Source organism: Phyllostomus hastatus, unplaced genomic scaffold (assembly GCF_019186645.2).
Source record: "Phyllostomus hastatus isolate PE091 unplaced genomic scaffold, TTU_PhHast_1.1 phas_scaffold_501, whole genome shotgun sequence".
Lineage (NCBI taxonomy): Eukaryota > Metazoa > Chordata > Mammalia > Chiroptera > Phyllostomidae > Phyllostomus > Phyllostomus hastatus.
This window is the reverse complement of record NW_025334033.1, coordinates 45,026,160-45,045,122: the sequence shown is the minus strand read 5'-3', so window position 1 is coordinate 45,045,122 and position 18,963 is coordinate 45,026,160. Positions and strand designations below refer to the sequence as shown.

Below are 18,963 nucleotides of genomic sequence, written 5' to 3'. Positions count from 1 at the left end.
AAAATATTTGAAAGAAAAACAGCACCTGCATACCAATGTTCATAGCAGCATTGTTCATAGCCAAAAACATGAAACAACTCAAGTGTTCAGATGAATGAATAAACAAATTGTGGTATAAACATACAATAGTAGAGTAGTCTCAAAAAAGAATGAAATTCTAATATATGCTACAACATGAATGAATGTTGAAAATATAATGTTAAGTATAAATCAGACATAGAAGAACAAAAATGGTATAATTCCACTTATATAAGGTTCCTAGAATAGGCAAAATCAGAGGCAGTAAGTAAAATAGAGGAGACCAGGGCCTGTAGGAGGAAGAAATGGGGAGCTACTATTTAATGGGTACAGAGTTTCTGTTGAGATGATTAAAAAGTTATAGAAACAGAGAGATGTGATGGTTGTAAAAACTCATGACTGTACTAATGCCACTGAACTGTACACTTAAAATTAGTTAAAATAGTACATTTTATGTTATGTGTATTTTACCATAATAAAAAGCTACTGCTATATTATTATTAGAGGAAAATAAATTTAAAAAACCCTGTCCATATCTTTTTTCTATATTCCCTAAATTTATAACTTTCTTTTTAGATTTTTCCCTTTCATTTTTGAAAAAATAAGACAAAATTTAATACAGATACTCCACATTTACCACACTTCAAGCACAATGATGCTGTAGATATGTACACACATAGATATACACACATTTGTATGCAAGTGTACATAGCCTACTTTAAATCTCCTTGGACTCTTTACATTATTTGCAAAATCTCCATTTTTTGTTTGATCTTGACTTTTATTTAAATATCAGTGAATAAGACAATAAGCTTTACAATGCAGATAATTTTTTATTCCAAGTATTTTTAGATGCTAGGTACTCAGCAAATTTTGGGAAAATGTCAATTTTAAAAGTTTACCCACACACAAGAAAAAATAGCCTGAAAGGAGGGAAAGATAAGTATATGGAAAAGATCTCTAAAGAATTGATATTATATAAATTATAGGATGGCTGGGAAATGATATTCTCAAAGGAAAAAATGAATCTGAGTGGAAAGCTACTTTAATCTTAACTACAAAAAGCTATAAGTAAAATTATTATTTTTAGAAATGATACTTTTAAATTTTAAATAAAATTAATAGGAGTAATCTGTCCTCATGATGCCCTGGAAAAATTAGGGGAAATAAATTAGAAAATAAACTTAGTATATGAAAAATTATTAAAAGATTCTATATGCAAGGAACAAAAGTATATAATATATGAAGTGAAAAGGCAACTGAAGCAATGATAACAAATGACTTAGAAAGAAATGTATTTCTAACTAAAGAGAAAATTGTAGAGTTGTATAAAAAAGCTGAAAGGATGGTGGTAATGAGTTTGAAAGTCAGTTTAGGAATAAAGTGGACTGGACTGTTAAATAGTGATGCATTTTTCTATTTATAAGATATGTTTGGACAATATGTAGGCAACACTTTTCTTGGAAATAAAATCTGATCAGGGTTACAAGATAACAGAGGAACAATGGCAGTGATTTATCAAATGTAGACAAGTATAAAGGAGGCAATATGGGCCAATCAGCATGTTTCAAGGCTGAATGCATAGGAGATAAACATAACATCTGAAGTTAATTAATAGGGCAGCCATGTACATTAGATAGGTAGAGGAGACAGTAGTCAAGCAAACTTAGTCAGCAGTCTAACTTAGTGGCATAAGGCAAGTAGAGAAAGATAGCAGAAGTGCTAAACAATCTGAACCTATATAAAATATTACAGGCATAGACTGGGCAGGGCAAGATCAAGCAGGCAGATGGCATAGGACTATGGTAGGAGACCTGATAGAGAATGCTGAGCAGTCTAAAATGCTAAAATAGCAGATGGATATGGCAGTACCAGGCCATTTGCTGATGGACAAAGCACCAATGAGTAAAGAATGCAAATCAATTAGCAGAGGAGTAAAGTGGGGAAAAAAGTTGAGAAAAAAATCAAAGGCAGTCAAAGCAGGAAGACAGAAGAGCAGAGAGGCAACGGCAGATCATCAGAAGCAGTTGGGTAGGGGAGTGAAAAGCTGTCAGCAGGGGAACAAAACACCATTCAGGAAAAAATGACACTGAGAATGAAGCAATCTCCTGAATTTGGTGTCTTCAATCTAGAAAACAGTCACAATAAACTGCATACGCGAATTCACAAGAGAAAAGCACACAAATGGAAATAGCCAATTGATTGGAACTCTACTGCCCAGGGATACAGAGTGACCCTAGAACATAGATACATAACAATCCACAAAAAAGAAAACAGATGGGAAAAATGGGTCAAAGCATTTTTATAATGATAAAAAAAACCAAAACACTAAAAATTATTAATTTGGAAATGATTGGCTGGGATTGAAGTCTTTGCTTACCCCTTTCTGGAGCCCACAAAATGGGAATGTTGGGAATTTCTGCAGCAGAAAAACAGAAGAGAAAAGGGATTTCTGACTCCTAGTTTGAGGAAAGCAGATCAAATTTAGGGCTGTATGAACTGGCTCATGGAAATAAAAACCAGCCTGAACCTTCTCCTTTCCTCAGAATCAAGCCATTTCTGAGGTTTGGGAAAGGTTTTGAAAGCCCTCACCCCAACATTTCCCACAACCTCCCCTTTCACACTTACCTCCAGTGCAAACAGTTTCCAGCAAGGAGGTACTTGGGAAAATTCACTACCATGTTTACACCATGGTAAAATTTGAGAATGGCCTACTAATAGTACTACTTCCTGTATAGGTCTGGTTTCTGATTGAGTGGGATCCCTTCCACCCTTTTTTGTGTGTGAGCAGAGGGAACAGGTTACTAGAAGCAGCCTACTTCTTTGAAAGTGAATGAGAAAAAGAACGGGGGCAGTAATACCAATAAAGAAATAGTAATACTAATCAGTACCTTGGTGATCTCAATTGTCATGGGTTTTAATTCCATTAAGATAGCCACACCTCGAAATTCATCAGCTTTAGAACCTGTCAAACCCTGTACTCATCACATTCTGACAAGAAAAAATATCTCAGCGCTTGGCACTTGCTCAGGACTCATCACATTTGCTAAAACTTGGAAGAGTCATGATGCTGCTCATAGGAGAAAATGCTTCAATGTTCAGTACTTGTCGGTTTCAGCTCTTGTCACAAGTTCCAGAATGAATTAACTATGAGTACCAACACACCACTATATGTCTAGCCCAGACTCCTCTTCCAAACTCCAGATGCAAATATCTAACAGCCAACTTAACATCTCCACTTGGATATCTTAAAGACAGTTCAAGTTTCCATGACCAAAGTAAAATCCAAAGAGCAGAGTTTTACTTTGCTCTTCAAACCTACCCTTTCTAGTCTTTTTAAAGAATGAAAAAATTCAAAAGAAATACATTTCATGACACATGAAAATTATATGAAATCGAATTTCATTATCTATAAATAAAGTTTGATCAGAGCACAGGAAAACCCATTCATTTATATCCTCTTGTGGTGGTTTTTGGGCTGGCAAGGGAGAACAGTTATGGTAGAGACCATATATTCCACAAAGCCTAAAATATTGACTATCTAGACTTCTAAAGAATAAGTTTACTGACCCCCTGTCCTAAAGCATTTTTTTTTTTTGCACTGAGAAAGCAAGGAATAATAACTAAAATTCAAACAAAAATAAACTAGAATATTATTGTTAATACTGTTGTTATTGGTATACAAGGTAAACATATGAGGGAAGGTTCATTTATACTAGGCTTTGTTTTCAGTATTATATAAAAGCAACCCTCTCATTTCTCTAAATTTTATTTAATATTGATGGTGACATTCATTCATCTTCTCAACACACAGAATAGCCCCATCTTAAGGGACAGGGTATAGTATAGGAAAGTCCTGAAAATGGCAGAAAGAAATGAGGAAAGAAAGTATTAGGGACCACAAATAAATCTCCTATCAAAGAATCATAATACTCTGTTTAATGATAAGGGGAGCCCTGGCTGGTATGGCTCAGTGAATTGAGTGCCAGCCCTTGAACCAAAGGGTCACCAGTTCGATTCCCAGTCTAGGGCACATGCCTGGGTTGCAGGCCAAATCTCCAGTGGGGAGTGGGTGTGAGAGGCAACCACACATTGATGTTTCCTTCTCTTTCTCCCTTCCTCTCCCTCTCTAAAAATAAATAAATGAAATAAAAAAAAAAACCAATAATGGGAAATTGGCATCATGTGAATCTACTTTTGAACTTCATCAATGGGGTTATACTAAAGTGACCTCATAAGAATGGAGGTCTGTATGCACGTAGCCTTAAATCATAACAAGCAATAGATACATTATAACAAGATTCCATTATATTTATATAATATTCAAAACTAACAGTCATCCTCTTATTGGCTGTAATGCCTACACTTTGTAGAAAAGTATTTTTAAACTTTGCAAAACTGACCTATCTTCTCAGTACTTAAAGTTTTATCCTGAGAATTATTACATGAAAGGATGCTATATCATATACTGCAATCAAAATAAATAAAATTATGTAGTTTATTTATCCTGAGAATTGTGTAGTTTTATCTTGGGAATTATTAGATGAAAGGATATTCTATCATATATTGCAATCAAACTATGGAAAGTGGTGAAGAAAGTGGGGGGAAATGATTATGTAACCATTAATGATTACCTAAAATGGTTACTACCCCCAATGGCCATTTGTCCTCCATACTTTAATGGCAGCCATGTGCTTTCCAAGTTCCAACATGAGGAAATAATGCTTGTAAAATTACTAGAATAATTCCAAATAGTTTATTGTTATATGAATCTACTTTCTGACTATCAGTTCCCTGTAAGTTTCCTTTTTTGGCAGGCAATAAAAAAGTTATAAATATTTTGCCCTCCTCAATACAGTGATATAATTCTAAGAAGCTCAGAGGGCCTGACAGATATAAATTTGTTGTCATTACATTTTGTGTGAAAAGCAACATTAAATCCATTTTATAGGTGGAGCTCTAACATAGAGAGATGAGTACACATTCATGATTTCAGACAATAATAATAAAGAAATATCCTGAAATCTTCATTCCTAAAAATATATCTCTATATAAACATACTTTAGCACTTGCATTTGCAATTTATTTAACAATATTTAGTTGTATCTTAGCATATATTTTGCAAAACTAAAGTATTCAGGTATGCCAGCCTCTGTACATTTTATGCGAGTACACTTATAAGAGTGAGCTGGAAAGACGATTTCAAGATTTTATCATTTTGGCAGATTCAAGGTAAAAAATATCAATATTTAACACGTCGTCTCTTTTTCTTTTAACTTTTCCACAACTACACTGTTGTAAACTTTAGGTCCTATCTTGCTTGATGTTTTCCCAAGGAAAAATTCTTTCAGTACTTATTCAATTATTATCTACTTATTTTTTAAACTAAAGCTCTTTTTATTATATTGCAGGTAATAACAGCAAATATTTATGTAGCAAATATTTACATAGCAAATAAATATCATTTTTACTTTATTAATTCACATAATATAATTACTTTATGAAGGAAGTACTTTTATTCTCTCAATTTTACACATAATAAATATAGGAAGTTAGTAAAGTTGTGTAAGGTCACACACTGGTAAGATGTGAATCTAGTATTCAACCCACATAGTCCATGCTTTTAACCACTACGTTATAGTGCCTCATATATGGTTAAATGGGCAACACTACTTTTCTAGTAAGAGTTCTATTTAGACATAGATTTTGTCATAATAAATATATTTTTATTTTACTGATATAATCTCTCTTCCCCATAAGACCCCCAAAAAGCTGAGTACATATTCTGGTGCACTGTAGGCATGTAATTAAGAAATATACTTAAGGGAAAATGAAGACAGCATTTTATTTATAGGCTCTTTATATATGAAATTTTTATAAAGATTTATTTATTTATTTTTAGAGAGAGGGGAAGGGAGGGAGAAAGAGATGTAGAGAAATATCAATGTGTAGTTGCCTCTTACATGCTCCCTGCTGGGGACTTGCCCCGTAACCCAGGCACATGCCCTGACCTGGAATGGAACCAGTGACCCCCTGGTTTGCAGGCTGGCCCTCAATCCACTGAGCCACAGCAGCCAGGGCTATATATGAAATTTTTATTTTTGCCTTATACTCAAAATTCTGACCTCGAGGATCAATGTGCTTTTCCCTCTTTTGTGTGGCAATATGAAATGATAGCCTTTCAACATAATAGCTTTAAATATAATGTCACTTACTGCCCTAATTACATCATCTAAATGGTTTAATTTTGTACCTGTAACTTTGTATTGGTAAAATTATACTAAAGAGCTTTTCTTTTTAATGCATAAATAAAGTAGAGGGTAGCTGTTTTAGGAAAGGCTGTGGCTGATGGAAAAAATGAGTGCAAAAATCATACTAAAGTAAGTGGACTTAAGGGAGGAATGTACTGTTTACCTTCAAATAATTGTCATGCAAAAGAGAAATTTACCTCCTTTTGTGCACTGCAAAGGGCAGAACTAGGACTACTAGGTAGAAATTATAAGACATCAAGTTTCAATTTGATACGTTTAGACTTTTAAACAATTAGAGTTCCACAAATAATGAACTCCCAGATGGAAAAAGCAGTGATTGAGATGTTCAGGCAAAGGCTGGGAATGATAAAAAGGACATGCTAGGACTTTGAACACAGAATCTCCTCAAACTCTGAGAAATTATGATTTCTTAATTATTATACTGTTTGTAGCTTTATTTAAAATGCTAAGTGAACTCAAGATTCAACAAGGATAAAAATCTATGATAAGAAAATATTCCTTGAGTGTCTCTATTGTAAGATCAGTATTAACTAAAAAGGTTTCCGAACAAATCAAAATTGGAATTTCATACTTCATAGCAATTTAAATTTTATTTGCATTCAATGGTGTAGATAGTAATGGTTTGCAAATTACAACAGGACTTTTAAAAAAAAACAGCGCATGAAAATAATCTTGAAAGAGAATGACGTTAGATCTAGGGAATGTACTGATATGCATTCGAATAAATTCCAAATCTCAAAAAGGGTCTATTTTTAGAGAACTTTCATGGCATGATTTAACTGTGTTGATAGTAGACTTCTGAATCTGGCTTCTAAAGAATCTCTGAATAATGACAGTTGCTGTTTTTCATCTCTACAGATGGTACTCTAGCTGTTCTAAGAAAGATTAAAATAACATAGGTCTAGTTTATCCATCCTTCTATATAAAGTGAATTATCTGCTCTTGCCAGAAAGATTTTCTTAATTCCTCTATAGCTTGTTCTGTAGCTTGTTATACTTGTTATACAGTTCCCCTTCTTCTTGACTCTTATCAGTAATGTCTGTCCTCTTCTCTCCTGATCTAAATACTAGTTTTCTCCCTCAATTTTAGCTTAAATTCTACTTGTGTAAAAATTTCCCCAACTACTTGGCTCTTTCTTAATTTTCCCTTTTAAAGACATCTCTTGCACTGAAATGGCTGAACATTTCTGGTACTAGCTTTATATTCTTTGACTTGTAAAGTCACTATTTTAGGAGTACATGTACTTTAGCATTCACTCATTAAGGCTTAAAGTGCTTGATAAATACTTGTTAAATGGGACAAAGGCTACGAGTATTTTCTTTGATATTTTATCTGCTTTTCAATGCATAATGCAAAATAATTATAAACCCCATGATAAAGTGGGCTATTACAAAAATGTTATCCTATCACATATCTGAGCCACTTAAAGCCATTTTCCAACCATTTTAAATGACGGAGAAATTAGAGACCTAAAACAAAACACATAATCTACGTTCTTCATATCATATAGATCACAGGTGGCAAACACAAAGCCTGCTGGACAAATCCAGCCCTCCACCTTGCTTTATCTGGCCTAACACTTGTTTCTACCTGGCAGCAGTGCCCAGCTCTCGCTTAACTGTTAAGGAGTAGTTACATTTATACAGTCCTAAAATTACATTTGGCCCTTTGAAGGCTGATGTGGCCCCTGGTGAAAATGAGTTTGATACCCCTGATATAGATTATAGAAATTCTTATTATTGTTCCTTTGCCCTATACCTTAGTGGAAACATGTTGACTTACATTTTTACTTTAGACATATGTACCAGATATATTAGAAGTTAACATATAAGAAGTATAATGGTAAATAGATTTATTTCGGGCTGTCATGTCTAATTAGAGGTAATAGGTAATGACATTAATTAAATGAGAAAGAAAAAGTTAAGAAACAAAAATGTTTACCAAACATCTAAAAGGTACCAGGCACTGCACTAGATACTTTTACATGTATTATAATCACTAGCTTGGATGAGCAAGTCAATTAATTGATCTGTATCTCAGTATCTCCATCTTTAAAACAGATACAACAATAATAACTGCCTCAATGAATTAATATGTGCTTAAAACAGCACCCAACACATGTTCTATACAAGTGCTATGTTCTATACTATGTTCTATATACAAGTGCTAGTTACTATTATTATTAGCTACTTTTATCTCAATTATTAGAAAAACAGCCTTAAGTAGGAATTAGCTAATTTAGCAAATGAGAAAATTGAACTTTGAATAGGTTAATTTGCCTTAATTTCATAGTTAGTAGTAGAGATGGAGTTCAAATTCAGGTCTGACTTTATAGTTTTAGTGTTTCCACTATAGCATATTACAGGCCAAAATGTTTAGACAAAGATAAGACAAATAAACCTATTTTCCATTTTCAAGACAACTTTATAAAAATTATAGAAAGAGCTCCTTAACATGGCATGAAATATAACTTTCTCTGACCATAAAGTAGTGGTGTATTTTATTCAATTTAGTTTTAAATATTTCAGATATAAGGGTTTCTTGTATTCTGATCTGTTTTCTTGTACTCTGCTCTGTTATCAATTCCATATTGTTGAGTTATTCTACTGGTATTTTATTTTGTCAAAACAATCCTAGAACTATAAAATAAATATTCAGTACCAGTATATGATATTTTGCTAGGGAAGTAATCAATGTTTTCTAGACAATATTGATATATACTTGAGAACAACTATATACAAGGTCTGGCACAAATCATGCCCCTTTTTTATTACAAAATCTTTTATTACAAAATAATAAGCATGTAATTCTGTAGCATAACAATATCACATTCAAGCACACCATAGGACATTTTGGGTGAAATGCTCAAATTAAAACTATAAATTATTACACCCATATTGTTACCCTACCAACCACACACAAGCAGGTATTACTTCTGCTGGACCCTGTATTTTAAATGACATAAGTTAGAGACCAAATCTTTCAAAAACAATATTACTGACTATGTTTCCTATGCTTTACTTACTTTACCGTGACTATTTTATAACTACCAATTTGTGCTTCTCAGTCTCTTCACCTCAATATTGTAGTAAATATGTGTGGTGCCAGATGGGGTGTTGGAAATGTTGAGTGGAACACTACATAAAATATATGATTGTCTAACCACTAAGCTGTACACCTGAAACCAATAAAAATAAAATTGAAAGAAAAATTTCTTTCAAAAACAGAAATTATTAAACATGGTGTTTTTGCTATGTTGCTATAATGTAGGAGAGTTTTTCTGATTGCTAACATGTCAAATGTTAACTTTTAGGTGAAGCTGTTAACTGTCAATTTTCATGAGTCACCAACTGATAATCAATAACATATAGTCAGTAACTCAGGGCAATTATGTCTCCTTCCTTTAACTTATACAGTGTTCATGTTTTTAAAGTGTTATAAGAAAGAAAAATCGTTAATTACTACATGAACTCACACCTTATACTTGTTAGGTGTGAGTATAATGTAAACCATTATACTCACATCTAAAATTATAAAATACATAAATTTCAACAAATAGGTTATAAAACATTTTATAAATTAAATATTTTTTCTGTGATTTGATATTTTAGAAAATATTACTCATAACCTAAGAGAAAAATATTTGTGGACAGGCTTAGATCTGTTCCAAAAAGTACAATATAAATATTATACAGGCTATAAACAGAATATGACTTCTGAAAATCATAGTCTTTCCCTAGAAATTCATCCTTTGTACCAGACTATGAGTAGTCTCCCCTTTATAGCATTGGTCATTTTGTTAGATGCCTCTTCACTTACATAATGAAGCATAAAGCATCCTTTTAAATGAATATCCCTTATATCAAGTTTATAGTTTTCTGAAATTTTTGCTATTCCTCCTTTTGTTTATTTTATAATGACCATTTATATCAGGAGGTATTGTTAGGAGGTATTGCTAAGAACTACAATTTGAAGATATTTTAAGAGAGCGATTTTACACACTGTATAATAAATCCATTAATTTGACCAGTTTTGAAAGTTAAAAATTTTATACATTATTTAGAATAAGGGATCTTTTATTTTTGTTATACTACACTGTCTATTAAGTCAATGGGACAATACATTGTATTATGGCAAAAAAAGTTCTTTTTAAGTTCCTCTGAAGTTCAAGAAATGAAACCCAACATCATTTCAGATTAGTAGAAACAAAGGTAAAAATCAATAAAAGTCAATTAAATATCAATTTAAAAAGTCAATAAAAATGTGAGTAAAGATGAATTACCATTGTCCAAGAGAACAGGGGCTGACCAACTTTTTCTGCAAAGAGTCAGATAGTAAATATTTTAGGCTTTGCAGGATATAGAATTTTGATTGCAAGTATTCAACTTTGCTTTTGCAGCCAAGGCAATATATAAATGAATTAGTGTGGAATGTTCCAATAAAACTTCATCTATGAATAGTAAAATTGAATTTGCAAATAATTTTCATGTGTCACAAAAGATTATTCTCCTTTTGAGTTTTTCCAGTCATTTAAAAATGCAAAATCCATGCCTTAGCTCATAAGTCATACAAAAAGATGACAGGCTGTATTTGGCCTATGGGCCATAATTTGCCCCTGTGATAGATTAAGAGTTTCTTGAGGATAGGGAATACACCTTATTTTTTTAATTCTAGCACTCAGTATGGCATCAAATACATATTAAGAATTAAAAATACCAAACTTGATGAATGAATCAAAGTAGTGGATGAAAACTAAAATGTATTATATAGGCTTTGATTAACTCTTTAATTCATGATCAAAATAATATATTAGTATACAGTCCTTCATTCTGGTGTAGCATAGTACTCAAATGTGATGAAAATTATTTTCACTTTATAAATATTAAGTAGCTTAATATTTTCTAATTACCATAACATACTAAATATTTCTTTTTAATTATATAGATCTTTTAATGCTTAATCTTTGATTCTCTTCTAGAATTTACATCTAAAAGATTTTCACTTCAACTCACTTATATACCCTTAATTATACTTTTACTTTTAAAAAGTAATTAAAAACTACACAATAATACCTATTTTGGAGATAAATCATATTGAAAAGATAATGGGACATGAAGAGATAATACTTTGTATGGTAATGAGTTCTTATGTTCCACAGAATATTATAATAATTAGCATTTCACTAATGTCAACAGACTATTCAACCTTTTTATAAGATCAGAGATAATGCAATTAGTTTTTTTAAAAATAAAGCTTTTCATATGAAAATAAAACTCTAAAATGTTGAAGAGAATGGATTATTATGATATATGTTAGCTTTGATAGTATCTCATGTTTAAAGGCAGAGAGCAGGCCAGCAGGCATGTAACTATCAGACGAACTATATTCTAGGATACAAAGCATAAAAATAGAAACAAATTCATAATTTAGAAAAATCCATTGATTGCATTATTCCTATAAAATATGTAAATAGGATATACTTTTCTAAACTTGTTATTCCTTATTTTTTAAATAGACCTGGGAAGAAATCTAAGTCTATTAAACTTTTCATTTTCTCTACAGCTCATTCCCACTGGTAAGTTTAGAATGCTTTATTTCTTTCATTCAGTTTATTTTCCCCCTTCATTTTTCCCTAACAACACACACATCTCACAAACAATCATCCTTTCTGATTGTAGATAAAACTAATTATTGAAAATTACTCACTGTAAAATACTAGTATGTGAAGGGAGAAGTTTTATATTATTTTATATTTACCATTAATGTTTGTGTTTTCTATCAGTAACTTCTGAGTCTACTTAAAAATATTTGCAACCCTAAGTGTTATACAGGTAAATGTGGTCTAGAAACTGTTTCCTCTCTTTTCAGGCATAATTATGTAAGACAAGCAAGTGAAAGACAAATAACTATATTATTACAAGCTCAAAATGGTATTTCTGGATTCCGGTCATCTCAGTGTTGTTTTTAAATATTACAAGAATTGCAACTATTCATGGGTGTAGAGGAAATGGGAAATTAGTAGAACTATTTTGGGTGGCCCTATATTGCTTTCATGTTTATTTTTTCAAAGACTTAACAGTCCAATGGACTTTTGCTGTACATAATACCATATATATTTATATATAAAATATAAAGGGATTCTATTAAAGATTAAGAATTCATAATCACCTGTTTTCAAAAACAGAGAATACATATACATGTGTATTTTTAAATCATTAAAAAATAACCTAATACAATTTTACCCAGTTGGTTGCTATAGGTATATATGAATATAAGAATATAAGAACACCTCAAAGTTTTACAGGTAGCTGAAGAATAAAGAACTTCTTAAGATCATAGAAAGGGATAGACTTTTGTCAACTAACAGTCCCCCCAAAAGGGAATGGGAGAATAAACAGATATTAGAATGGTAGAAATTTAAGACTCCTGATTTATATGGAGATGTAAAAAGTAAAATACAAAGCTTACTATATCAAAGTTTAAAATAATAGGATTGTGACAATTTCATGGACATACTTTAAATCTAGTATAAGATTTTTTGTTCATTTGGTAGTTACATACAAAAAACACTATCAGATTTCTCCACTTGGTAGTTATATAGTAACTAATAAAAAATCTTTACCCCTTATAAGTTAACCCTTACCTTGCACTAGTACTGAATCCTCACATTTACCCTGATAGATAAGTATTTTTTAATTTTGCTCCTTTTACAGGAATCTGAGGCACAGAGCAGTTTAGTCTACAGCCAGAATTCAAAGGTTTAAATTTTCAGCCTAGTATTTTGGTATTGAAACTCTATAGAATACAATAGTACTAAACTTTGTGATATAAATTATTTTTCTATAATTAAAAATAATATTATCTGGTTATAAATGAATTCATGGTAACTTTTTTATACTTTTCTGATGTGAAAATAAGTAATATGAAAATATCAAACCATCACACACTAAAATAGAGACATATAAACTTAATTTCATTTACTTCAAACACAACACAACACTTAACTTCAAAAGTTAATGCCTTCACATATGTAGGCAATTTTCTTATAAACAAAACAAAACAAACACATCTCTACGGGAGATAGCTTCCCTCCAACTGTACTTATTAGTCTCACAGTTTTTATAAGAAGTGTAAAAGTTGGTCAAAGGACCATTTCCCCTTAGGGCCCAGGAACTAAATAAATTATGCAAGGATGACTTCATTTTTAAAGACTTGAAGTTACGGATTTCTCCATATAACACTATTATAATTGACTTAAAAGTAAAACCATTTTATTTATAAGCCTACAAATAATAGTATCCAGAAAATTTCTGTGTCATGATTTTTACATGGAATAGAAATTAATTTACAACTTGTTTAAAAATTTGTAATTTCATATACTAAAACAGTGGTTCTCAAAGTTTGGAAGTAGGGTCTATTGGCCAGTAACATCTGCATTACCTGGAGCTTTGTTAAAAATACAAAATTTCAGCACCCATTGCAGATTTTACTGAATAAGACACTCTGTGGGTAGTGCCCAGCAATCTGTTTTAAGAAGCCCACTTTGTGGTGCAGGATAAAGTTTGAAAAAGACAGTATAATATTTAATATGTGCAGAGCAAAAAGTATCATGCTATTAATGAGATAGTAGATAGTGTACTGGTTTGAAAATAGAAGGATACAGTTAACATTAACTTGAAATTCAGCCAAGAAACACTTTTTGGGAGAGGTAAAGGAAACAATGCATATAACTCTAAAATGACACCGGGTTTACAGCTTCCTTAAAAAGAAAGACTTTTCCCCCGAACCACTGAGCACTGGCTACTCTTCACTCTTTCCCTAATTTCCACCGCCCCCCCCCGCACCCCGTGCAAAGGTTGAGGTAATTCTTGTGGCATAAAGCCTAAATATTAATTCTGCTTTTTGACTTATTAAATTCACATTTAAAATGATAGAATATACAACTTTTTCTCATTAAAAGAACAGTAATACTGGTATAAATATTCTATTGCAACCATTCTACTGTGCTTTAAGACCAGTGACAAGTGTATATAAGAAAAGAGAAATCAGATACATTCCGAAGTATATTAAGAAAGCACATCAGACCAGATATCATGCTAAGAGTCAGAGTTCTGATATCACCTCCTCTGACAATATGCCTGAATTTTAGCTGATAACCAGAGACCACTGAGCAAATGCAGGAGTATCTTCTGCATCAGCTCATTCTTCCTCATATTCTATCACTTCTAGCTTAAGTACAAAGAAAAAAGTCAAGAAACATTTTAGATAATTTTTCCACAGTAAGTTTTTCACATCCTCAGCACATGAATATAAGAAAAGCATATTCTATCTCACCTCTGGAGTGACATCTCGTGGTGCAAACCCTGTTCCTCCAGTTGTTAATATCAAATTAAGTTCCTTTTCATCACACCAATCTATCAGGGTTTCCTGAAAGAAAACAGTAATAATGTCATATACAGAAGGATGTTTCTGTCTGCTCAAAATATCCACACACTCAAATATATTATGTATAGTGAAGAAAAACAGATTCTTTTCAACAATCAACATAAAAATTCTGAAGCACAATTCATGGAACAATTTCACTGTTAATGAAAACACACTGCAGTTTTGGGTACTTAGTTTACTCATAGAAAATAAGGCAGTTTCATTTTTAGTTTTCTGAGGAAATGCCATACTATTTTCAATGGTGGCTGCATCAGTCTGCATTCCCACCAACAGTGCACTAGGGTTCCCTTTTCTCCACAATCTCGCCAGCACTTGTTGTTTGTTGATTTGATTATGATGACCATTTTGGCCAGTGTGAAGTGGTATATTATTGTGGTTTTAATTTGCATGTCTCTGATGGCTACTGATGCTGAGCATCCTTTTATATGGGCCTTCTGTATGTTCTCCTTGGAGAAGTGTCTGCTCATGTCTTTTTCCCATTTTTTAATTGAGTTGTGTTCCTGGAGTGAAGTTGTGAGAGTTCTTTATATATTTTGGAGATCAAACCCTTGTCTGAGGTATCAGTGGCAAATATGTCTTCCCATACAGTTGGTTATCTCTTAATACTGTTTTCTTTAGCCATGCAGAAGCTTTTTATTTTGATGAAGTCCCATTTGTTTATTTTTTCATTTATGTCCCTTGTTCTAGGGGACAGATCAGTGAAAATATTGCTGCTTGGAATGTCTGAGATTTTCCTGCCTATGTTCTCCTCTAGGACTTTTATGGTGTTGCAACTTACATTTAAGTCTTTTTTCCATATGCAAGCATCAAAGTCTTGAAAGTAAATGAAACATGTTTACTTTCAATGAAATACCATAAGTTTATAACTAATGTTTGTTATATACTCATATGGCATATCTAAGTTACTTAAACATATTTTATTGTTTATGCCATTACTGTTATCTCAATTTCCCCCTTTCACATATCTAAGTTCTTTTCAGCCATTCAAAATCTATTCAGGTATAAAAAACTGAACACTATCTATGTGTCATTTATTTGATCTCATTATTAAAAACTGCACCAATCCCACTCTGTAAATATTCATACTTCAATTTCCTATTTAAAGAAAGAGACTCATTCATTTTTCAGTAATGGACTCTGAGAGATCAAGAAACTTATTTGCTTATGGGCTCAGAAACTAAAGGAGAAAGAGCTAGGATTCAAACCAGATCTGTGGGACCCTCAATATATGTTTCTCTATATTCTACCTGTGATTGTCAATATTTTCCACTAAGTCTCAAGTTTGCTATGGAAGTTTTACAGTATTTGGGGATTTATTTTACATGGTTGCCTTAAATAAAAGATGTAGGAATAAATGATTGCTTACAATTTTTCCCCCCACAATACTATGACATGTATAGAAGCTACCATTACAGAATTATATCCTAAAAAATTTTGAGTTAGTAGAGTCTTTTGAAGATTTGGCGCTTATCAAATGCTTTCCTGTATCTATTGATACAATCACGTGATTTTTGTCTTTCCTTTTGTTTATGTGATGTATTATGTTTATTGATTTGTGAATATTGTACCATTGTTGCATCCCTGGGATGAATCCCACTGGGTCATGGTGTATGATCTTTTTAATGTATTGCTGGATGCAGTTTGCCAGTATTTTGTTGAGGATTTTAGTGTCTATGTTCATCAGCAATATTGGCCTGTAGTTTTCTTTCTTGAAATTAGGATGATGTTGGCTTTGTAAAAAGAGTTGGGGAGTCTTCCTTCTTCTTGGATTTTTTGGAATAGTCTGAGAAAGATGGGGGTTAGCTGTTCCTTAATGTTTTGTTAAATTCTCTCGTGAAACCATTAGGTCCAGGGCATTTGTCTGCTGGGAATTTTTTGATTACCATTTCAATTTCATCAGCTGTTATTGGTCTGTTCAGGCTTTCTGATGCTTCTTCATTCAGTTTTGGAAGATTTTATTTTTCTAGAAATTTGTCCATTTCACCTTGGTTTTCAAATTTCTTGGCATATAGTTGTTCGTAATAATTTCTTACAGTCCTTTGTATTTCTGTGGTATCCACTGTAATCTTTCCTCTTTCATTTCTGATTGTGTTTATTTGGGTCCTCTCTCTTTTTTCTCCATGAGTCTGCTTAAAAGCTTGTTGATTTTGTTTATCTTTTCAAAGAACCAGCTCCTGGATTTATTGATTCTTTGGATTGTTCTTTTAGTCTCTATGTCGTTTAATTCTGCTCTGATTGTGGTTATATCCTTCCTTCTACTTGCTCTGGACTTTGTTGTTCTTCCAGTTTTTGTAGATGTAGGTTGTTTATTTGAAAAGTTTCTATCTTTTTTTAGGTACGCCTGTATCACTATGAACTTCCCTCTCAGGATTCCCTTTGCTGTGTCCCATAAGGTTTGGACTATTGTGAGTCCATTTTAATTTGTTTCCAGAAACTTTTTGATTTCTTCTTTGATCTCATTATTAACCCACTCACTGTTTAATAGGATGCTACTCAATCTCCATGAATTTGAATGTTTTTGAGTTTTTTCGTCTAGATTAGTTTCCAGTTTCAGGCCCTTTGGTCCAATAAAATGCATGATATAATTTCAACTTTCATGCATTTTTTGAAGCTTGTTTTGTCCTAATATGGTCTATGTTTAAAAATGTTCGATGTGCATTTGAAAATAATGTATATTTTGCTTCTTTGGGATGAAAGGTTCTATATACACCTGTTCAGTCCATTTGATCTAGGGCATTGTTAAATGCCACAATATCCTTGTTGATAATTTGTTTGGAAGATCTATCCATTTTGGACAGTGGGGTGTTAAAATCCCCTAATATAAGTATGTTGCTGTCTATATCTTTCTTGAAGTCCCCCAAGACTTTCCTTATACATTTGTGTACTCCTATACAGGGTGCATATATGTTTACAATGTTTATGTCTTCTTGATGACTTCTTCCCTTGAGTATTATGAAGTGTCCTTTGGTGTCTCTTTTTATGGCTTTTGTTGAAGTCTATTTTGTCTAGGTATTGCTACCCCAGCTTTTTTTCTTGTTATTTGCTTGGAATATGTTTTCCCAACCCTTCACTTTCAGTCTGTGTAGGTCTTTCTTCTAAGGTGGGTCTCTTGTAGGCAGCATATGTGTGGGCCATGTTTTCTTATCCATTCAGCTATACGCTATGTCTTTTGATTGGAACATTTAATCCATTAACATTTAAGGTTATTGATAGGTACTTATTCATTTTACCCTTTTTGTAGTTGTGTTCTTCTCTCTCTCTCTCTCTCACTCTTTTCCTTCCTGTTCTTATAGTAGTCCCTTTAGCATCTCTTGCAGTGATACTTTGGTGGGGGTGTATTCTTTCAGCCTTCTTTTGTCTGGGAAACTCCTTATTTGGCCTTCCATTTTAATTGAGAGCCTCACTGGGCAGAGTAGTCTTGGTTGCAGGCTTTTGCTTTTCATTATTTGGAATATTTCTTGCCATTCTTTCCTGGCTTTCAGTATTTCTTTTGAGAAATCAGATGCTGGCCTTATCAGAGTTCCTTTGTATGTTTACTTCTCATTTCTCCCTTGCTGCTTTTGAGATTCTTTCTTTGTCTTTAAAACTTGGCATTTTAATTATGATGCATCTTAGAGTAGGCCTCTTTGGGTTCATCTTGATTGGGACCCTCTGTGCTGTCTGAACTTGTGTGTATTTTCCTCTCTCCAAGTTCAGAAAGTTTTGTCATTATTTTTTCAAACAGGGTTTCTATTCCTTGCTCCTTTTCTTCTCCTTCTGGTATTCCTATGATTCGAATGTTGTTGTGTTTCATGTTGTCTGCAGTTCCCTTAAGCTATCTTCATATTTTTTGAGTCTTTTTTTGTGTAGCTGCTCCACCTTGGTGTTTCTTTCTACCTTGTCTTCCAGCTCACTGATTTGGTCCTTTGCTTTACCCAGCGTGCTTGTAATTCCTTCTAGTGTGTTTTTTTTTTATTTCAGAAATTGTATTCTTCATTTCTTTCTGGTTATTGTTTATAGTTTCTATTTCCTTTTTCATACTGTTGTAGCTCTTGCTCAGTTCCTTGTAGTTGTCTGTGAGCTCCTTGAGCATCCTTATAACCATTCTTTTGAATTCCATATGTGATAGTTTGCTTGCCTCTATTTCATTTAGCTCTTTTAGTGGGGAATCTTCCATTCCTTTCGATTGCAGGTTCTTTCTTTGTCTCCCCGTTTTAGTTGAGTCTTTTTGTTTCTATGATTCCCAATG

The 18,963-nt window shown here is 32.7% G+C and overlaps 1 protein-coding gene across 4 annotated transcripts in view; it reads right to left on the bottom strand.

The window, feature by feature from the left end:
- The window catches only part of GPHN (gephyrin), a 440,641-nt gene that overhangs the window by 242,832 nt on the left and 178,846 nt on the right, over positions 1–18,963 (bottom strand). For all 4 annotated transcript variants that reach the window (XM_045822936.1, XM_045822937.1, XM_045822938.1 and 1 more), the window contains exon 4: positions 14,625–14,717. In XM_045822936.1, the coding sequence (XP_045678892.1) occupies positions 14,625–14,717 (93 nt within the window). The remainder of the gene's footprint in view (positions 1–14,624; positions 14,718–18,963) is intronic.